Raw genomic sequence first — 7,236 nt, 5'->3', positions numbered from 1 at the left:
ATCTAGGTACTATTTAGTAACAGGATATGTTTTGTGGGATGGATGGAGTGCTGGGTACATCAAACAGATGATACGTATACCCACGAGAGTATATGCAAGGCTAACGCCAGAGGGAACATCAAATTAATGCTTGAGCTGAGAAACGCACTGCCAAATCGCAAAAGAGCTGCTTAGAACTGCCATGTGTCAAATTGTTTGAAGATAGAAAAAAGACTAGGCCGTGTCTTAAACACCAGAAACAAAAAAAAAATTAATTTAGCTTTGGTTGGGGTGCGCCAGGCCCTAGCGGTAGTGCAACGCTAGGGTGACACGGGACCCAAGCAGCAAGCTGCTTTGGTGGGCCCTTCCCCAGAAAAAATAAATTTAATATCAGTGAGGACGAGGCCTCACATATCAGATATTAAACTGATAAGAACAGATACTACACTTGATCTTAGCCAAAAGGCCGAGAAAGGTATGATTTGCTACCGCGCCCCGCCCCTCCTCTTATACCCGCCTCGTCCTGCTCTGCTTCTCTCGCCAAGCGAGGTGGGACTAAACTTTCGTACTGCTGCTGCTCCCGACCCCGAGCGCTGCCAGCGGAAAGGCGGGCCGTGATGGGCTGAATGCTGTATCCGGCCCAGTAGCGAAACGAGATTTTCTAGAGCTTGCTGTTGACTTGTCTGGTCTCCACACGCCGCGAGCGAATCGACGGGATTCCCCTCCCTCGCCTATCCGCTCCACCGGATCGCACCGGCCGGCCCGCCGCTCGCCGCCGCGAGAACCTGCCGGCGGGCAGGTTGGCCCCCGATGAGCCCTTCTCCGCCGCCGCGTCCGGCTCCCACTTACCGGCTGCTGCTACTGCTGCTCTTCTTCTCGCCAATCGCGTCGGCTGGTACGAGCAATCGCATGCACGAGCTCTCCTGATCTCGTGCGGGTTATTCTCCTTTCCTTGGTATATGCTGCTTTTATCGGTGGGATGAGTTTGATTTTGAGTTGGCCTGTATGTTCCTGAGGGTTTCCTGATAGGTTTAGTGGATCAGTGATGTGCTCTGCGCTTAGCCGCTGGAATTGTTGCTGTGTATGTCTGCACTAAGGTACTAGTGTCAGTCTCCCTGGATGTCTAGGCATACTTCAGTTTGTGAGTTAAATATCTATTTACTCGGAAATGTTCGTGATCTGTGTGCGTTATAGGCCACTTTCCAATCCATGTAATGGGTTGTACGAATTATCACTTCGTACAGCATATGATAGGAAGATCTGTCATCACTTTTGATTATATCGAGCTTACATTTCATTTCTAGAAGCTTCGTTGCCCTATTCTTAAGTAATGTCAGTTTCTACGCATTTCTGCCGACCACAAGGCATATATGAACAAAGGCACATGCTCTGAAAGCAATAGCGTCGAGTCCCTTGCTTGTATACGAGCTTTGTGGTTTCAGATTGAATGGGTGCTTCTAGTGAAAGCAGAGCAGGAGGATCGGCATTATCTTATTTGGATGAGCAAATGGGTGTTAACCGTTGTTATCTGCGCCATATGTACAAAAATTTCAAATCTATTGGATGCATGCTTATGTTGTTCAGTTTCTTGCTTGACAGGACAACCGAAAGGCGTATGTGTTTCGCCTGGCGGACGGTTCCCTGCTTTCTCATCCGAAGGCAAACCTCCGGGAAAAGCAGCAAAGGGGCGCAAAGATCTAGCACTATGTAGGATATTCCGCCAGAACACGTGTTGTGACGTGACGCAGACGTTTCCTGCCCTGGTTTCAGTGAGAAGGCTCTCGTCAACTGGCGAGGGCAGTGGAGAATGCCTTCATTTGTGGGAGTTGCTCGAGTGCTCGATTTGCGATCCACGGGTGGGTGTCAGGCCTGGACCTCCTGTTATATGCGCGTCATTCTGTGACATGGTTTTCGAAGCTTGCTCGGAGGCATACTTCAGCGTTGATATGAAAACACAGGTACACCCGTTTCTGAAGCTATGTGAGTTGCGTCTAATTTAAACTGTCTGGATGTCAAATCGTTTACTATTGTGCAAGTACAAGCGCAGTTGCCAGATTAGGCTTCATATTTCCATAGTCAGATCATAGCTTATGCAATAATGTTTAGTCAATATCTATTCAGTACCTGGAATAGCTATTAATATTGCAGAAATTCGTCTTTCTTTTGTTTGTCGAAATCTGTTGTAGCTAATACATCTTTTCTGTTGGTTCGATTTCACAATTTGATTACTGATATGCTCCCTTTCTGCTATGCCAGGCCTTATCTCCTTGTGGTTTAGGTGACATCCTTTGTGGCAAAGCAAATAAGTGGGTTTCTAACGGCACAGAGCTATGTCGCCTAGCTGGTTTCTCTGTTAAAGTTTCTGATACCAGTCCTAGTGAAGTCGATGATTTCTGCTATGGTGGGAAAGCAAGTTTGGATTCCATCTCAGGTACATGGACACCTTCAAAAGAATGTCCAACATTACATGGTGTGACCTCTTGGGGTCTCAAAGATTTTCAGATATGGACCAAAGAAATGCCTGTTGGTGAAAGAATTTCGTGGGCAATAGGAGGAATGGTTCTTACAGCAGGCCTTATTTTTACCAGGTTTTTAATAGTTCCTTCTCTCTTCTACTCCTGGTTTGGCATTATGGTTTTTAAGATTACATATTTATAGTGTTTGCACTTCTGCACACTCAATTTTCTATGAAACCTCACTTTTATATGTGATGTGCAGCAAAAGAGAGGCCTACAGGCGTCGTCGAAAGCAAGCTTCTGTTGCTCAAACTGTGAGAAAAAAATGGACTGAGGAGCTAACCCGTGCCAACTCAAACAATGCTAGGAAGACATAGGCACCTGTAGCATTACTAATAGATGATCTCTTGGATTTGTACTTATGCCGCTCTGTGGTTATATTCTGATCAACTATGAACGATAGGGTTGTAGGCTATCCTTATTGTTCCGTGTGAAAGAAAAGCTGAAGTGGTATATATGAATTGTACTTGAGATTCTTTTTGAATGCAATTTTTAGTTCCGCTTGAGTATTTATATATTATACTGTTAGAGAGGTCAGAAATAAATTCTTCAGAGATTATTCTGCAATCACATATTTCTACCGGTAACCAGTTGCCATGATTACCGACTCACAGATGTCTAACTAGGGCCTGCATATATCTACAGGAAACACTTTCATACAAAGACTGTCAATTTGTTATAAGCACAATGTAGAGCGTATAGCTTTGTTCCAAATGGAGCCTTAAATACTTTCAGGAAATAGGATATCAACTACCAGAGTGATTCATAGGTTACTGAAGTTCATGATCAAGAACGGATGAGACCATTTTTTTTTACTCCCTCCGATTCATATTACTTGCCACCAGTATGGATGTACTTAGAATTAAAATATATCTGGATACATCTATATTAGTGGCAACTAATATAGATCAGAGGGAGTATATCGATGTTTGATGCATGATCTGTTTTCTTTGGTCCTTTAGATTCTGGAATCGAGTTCAATTAATGAATCTGAAATTTATACATCACATGGAACTTTTCGAAATATGAAAAATGTCGTTCAGTATAGAGTTACTATGAAGAATCTGCTATTGATAATTGGATCCTTCTCAAAGACATAAGGTTCCTTCTCAAAGAGCTAATCCTTCGATAAACACATAAGGTTCCCTGCAGGAACACACCCAGAAGCAATTCTCTTAATATTTTATTTTGTTGTATCATGATGTACATGACGAATTTACCTATGTTACAATTCTAAGAATAATCAGAAGTAGACTTTTGGCGTAATGCAGAGCATCTTGCTGCAGATGCAGTTGTAGAAACCATGGCTTTATATCTCAAATAATATTGTTACAACGCTAGGGTAATGACTACCACATTTTCTGAGTTGTAAACCTATCTGAAGGTAACTGCTCTACCCATCAGTCACTAACAAGCTATAAGAAAAAATCATGTATGTAGAACCGCTTTTACCAGTAATCGCCGCAAGAACATGCCCCGTCACTGAAATGATGGAACCGGTTCACATCTCTGATAATAATCTCCCTTGAAACGATCTTTGAAATGAACTTGAACGCAACGTGGCAATCTCTGCATATGCGCAGGTTCTTCTTGACCCTAATGGGCGCACCAGCTGGAGTGCTGATCAATGCGAATGCAACGGCCAGTCTCTCACTGTGATGAGAAAGAAGCAACTCCTTTTCGCCCCTGTCTACATCATGCAGATCAACATCTGCATTCGGAACGTATCCAGCTTTGCTCATCAGATCTCCCAGTTCTTCTAGCTTTGCATATATGTCCCGTGCCCTTGGGTGGCTCTTGTCACTGACAATGAAAGTATGCACCTTGTCCTTCAATTCAACCCAGCTCATAGCAGGCTCCTTCTTGACATTGTTGTCCTTCATCAATTTTCTCACCTTAGCCACCTCATCCCACATGCCTGCAGATGCATAGGTGTTTGCAAGCAGCACATGTGTGCCAGACTTCTCTGGCTCCAGGACGAAGAGCTTTTCAGCTGCAAGCTTTCCTAGTTCTGGATCTCGGTGTACTCTTGAGGCTGCTAGTAGTGCCCCCCAAACTGCGCCGTTGGCTTCAAATGGCATGCTGTTGACAAGATCCATTGCATCATCTAGCTTACCAGCACGGCCAAGAAGATCAATCATGCATGCGTAATGCTCCTCCGTCCTGTCAATTCCAAACATCTCCTTCATCGAATTGAAGTATTGCTTGGCCTCATCGACAAGCCCTGCGTGGTTACAAGCACAGAGAACACTAGTCATAGTGATGTGGTTTGGAGCAATGCGCTCATCAACCATCATGTGGAACACATCTAATGCTCTTTTCCCATGCCCATGTTGTGCTAGCCCTCCAATCATTGCAGACCATGAGACGACTCCCTTCTCTGGCAGTCCAGAGAAAGCAAGGTCTGCATCCTCTATGCTCCCACACTTTGCATATGTGTACACAAGAGCATTCCCCGCAAACACATCTGACATGAACTGTCTCTTGATCAAGTGAGCATGCACCTGCTTCCCTTGCTCATATGCTGATAGGCTCGCACAAGCATTCAGGAGGCTACTTAGCACGAAAGGATCTGGCTCGAGACCCTTTCTCAGCATCTCCATGAACAACTTCATTGCATCCTCACCGTGGCCACGCTGTGCGAGTGCTGTGATCATGGATGTAAAAGCTATGATGTTATCAGAACTGTGTTCTTCAAAGACTCTATTTGCATAGTGGAGGCAATTACACTTCCAATATGAGTCAATAAGACCATTGACGACATGAGGGTCAGAAAGGAACCCTATTTTCTCTGACAGAGCATGAACCTGTCTTGTGTCACTGATTGCCTCCAAGTTTGCTGTTGATTTGAGAACAGCTGCAAGTGTCGTCCTGTTGACCTCAAAACATTCCTTTCTCATCCTGCAAAAGAGAGACAGCGCCTCGCCATGGCATCCTTCATGTGAGAAGCCTGAGATCAGTGCATTCCACAAAAGCAAATCCTTTCGAGGGATCCAATCGAACACCTTCCTCGCATCATCCAAAAGGCCGTGCCTTCCATACATATCCACAAGAGCAACACCGATATAGTCATCTGAATCTGCACAGGCTTTGATCATGAACCCATGAATTTGCCGGCCCAGATTGAATGCGCCAGCACCGGGACAGGCCTTGAGGATGCTGGACAGCGTGAACACGTTAGGCACCAGCCCTGAAGACTTCATCTGCAGCAGCAGCTCCAGTGCATGCTGATCATGTCCATGAAGCACGCACCCGGAAATGAAGGCGTTCCACGAGACGACATCCGTCTCGGGCACCTTCCCGAAAACCACAGCCGCCATCTGAATGTCCCCCAGCTTCGAGTACATGTCTACCAGCGCATTGGCAGTGAAGGCGTCCCTGTCGTACCCCGTCCGTACCGCCATGGCATGCACCTTCTTGCCATCCTCCAAATCCCTAGAACCCGTGCAGGCATTCACGACGCAGGAGAACCCAAACTCGTTCGGCCGTAACCCGCTCCACACCATCTCCCCAAACACCTCGACGGCTTCGCTGCACCGGTCATTCTTGACGTAAGCCGACATCAGGCCGTTCCAAGACACGGCGTTCCGCTGGCTGCCGGCCTCGTCGAACACCTTCCTCGCCTCGTCCACGTGGCCGAACCCCCCGTACATGGCGACGAGCGCGTTGGCCACGAAGATGTCCCCGTTGAGCCCGGTGGCCACCGCGACGGCGTGCACCTGCGTGCCGAGCCCGGCGTCTGGCGCGCACTTGAGCACGACGGGGAGCGCGAACTCGTTGCAGCGGATGCCGCACGCGCGCATTGCGCGGAAGGTGCTGAGCGCGTCCCGGGGCAGGGCATTGTTGGAGTAGGCGGTGACGAGCGAGGACCAGGAGACGTGGCAGGGGTCCGGGATTTCGTCGAACACCCTGCGGGCGCTGCCGGGGAGGCGGCACTTGGAGTAGAAGGAGATGAGGTGGTTGCAGAAGGTGGCGAGGAGGCCGGACTTGAGGAGGTTGGCGTGGATGTGGGCTCCGGGGAGCAGAGACTGCGCGGCGGCGTAGCGGGTGAGGAGCGGGCCGATGGTCTCCGGGCTTCTCATCGGCAGCGCATTCTAACACACAGGGGCGCCGCCGCGGGACAGAGGCCTTCTGATGGAATTTAGACGAGAGAAGTCGGGGGCACGTGTACCTCCGTTCCAAATTAAGTGGTGCAACGCATTTCAATGTACTACACAAAGTTGCGCCAATTGATTTAAAACGAAGGTCATAAATTTGAAGGCTAGCTTCGATTTGCATCTCGTTATTAAGAAAAAAGATAAACATGTTGGAAAAGGGAATAGTGTAACCCTAGAATTTGTCTTCTTTCTTTCTTGAGTTAGAGCATCTAGCCGCGTCCCCAAAGCATACTCCAAACAGCGTCCAATTGAGCGTTTGAGGGACGCGTTTTTCTTCCAAACGTTGTCGGATTGAGCGTTTGAGGGACGTGTTTTCTTGCATCGCGTTTGGGGATGTCGCTCCCCAGCCACGTCCTCCAAACGCGGCCCCAAACATAAATTCAGATAGTCACATTCAAAACAAATCGTTCCCGCTGAAGCCGTCGCGATCGAAGACACGCGATCATATTACAGACCGGTGATGCAAGCTAAACATAAATAAGAAGAAGGGGTTCGGGGACGTCGATGGCGCATCTTGAGTCGACGTAGGCCTGTCAAGAACGACGACCTCGTCTGCTCGGCCTGCCTGCTCCATCGGCGACGCC

At 47.7% G+C, this 7,236-nt stretch overlaps 2 protein-coding genes and 1 non-coding gene across 3 annotated transcripts; 1 reads left to right on the top strand and 2 right to left on the bottom strand.

The window, feature by feature from the left end:
* Window positions 1-265: 265 nt before the first annotated feature.
* On the bottom strand, window positions 266-458 carry LOC127311099 (U2 spliceosomal RNA). The gene has a single exon (XR_007857588.1). It is a non-coding gene; the product is annotated as a U2 spliceosomal RNA (small nuclear RNA).
* Window positions 459-661: 203 nt separating this feature from the next.
* Window positions 662-3,008, top strand: LOC127307344 (folate-binding protein 1). Its single transcript, XM_051338080.2, has 4 exons — window positions 662-874; window positions 1,579-1,937; window positions 2,236-2,567; window positions 2,698-3,008. Exons 1-4 carry the CDS (start codon window positions 790-792, stop codon window positions 2,810-2,812), a joined length of 891 nt encoding a protein of 296 aa, XP_051194040.1. The 5' UTR covers window positions 662-789; the 3' UTR covers window positions 2,813-3,008.
* A 779-nt stretch (window positions 3,009-3,787) lies between these two features.
* On the bottom strand, window positions 3,788-6,677 carry LOC127307345 (pentatricopeptide repeat-containing protein At4g14850). Its single transcript, XM_051338081.1, has one exon. It carries the CDS (start codon window positions 6,575-6,577, stop codon window positions 3,944-3,946), a length of 2,634 nt encoding a protein of 877 aa, XP_051194041.1. The 5' UTR covers window positions 6,578-6,677; the 3' UTR covers window positions 3,788-3,943.
* Window positions 6,678-7,236: the final 559 nt, after the last annotated feature.

This window comes from Lolium perenne, chromosome 6, assembly GCF_019359855.2.
Source record: "Lolium perenne isolate Kyuss_39 chromosome 6, Kyuss_2.0, whole genome shotgun sequence".
NCBI classification, from domain to species: Eukaryota; Viridiplantae; Streptophyta; class Magnoliopsida; order Poales; family Poaceae; genus Lolium; species Lolium perenne.
This window is presented reverse-complemented; position numbering and strand designations above follow the sequence as displayed.

Bases quoted from the DNA above. Each gene is read 5' to 3' on its own strand.
- LOC127307344 (XM_051338080.2), top strand. From the start codon at position 790: ATGAGCCCTTCTCCGCCGCCGCGTCCGGCTCCCACTTACCGGCTGCTG. The intron at 875-1,578 runs GTACGAGCAATC...CTTGCTTGACAG, and splicing joins CTCGCCAATCGCGTCGGCTG to GACAACCGAAAGGCGTATGT. The intron at 2,568-2,697 runs GTTTTTAATAGT...TGTGATGTGCAG, and splicing joins GCAGGCCTTATTTTTACCAG to CAAAAGAGAGGCCTACAGGC.
- LOC127307345 (XM_051338081.1), bottom strand. From the start codon at position 6,577: ATGAGAAGCCCGGAGACCATCGGCCCGCTCCTCACCCGCTACGCCGCC.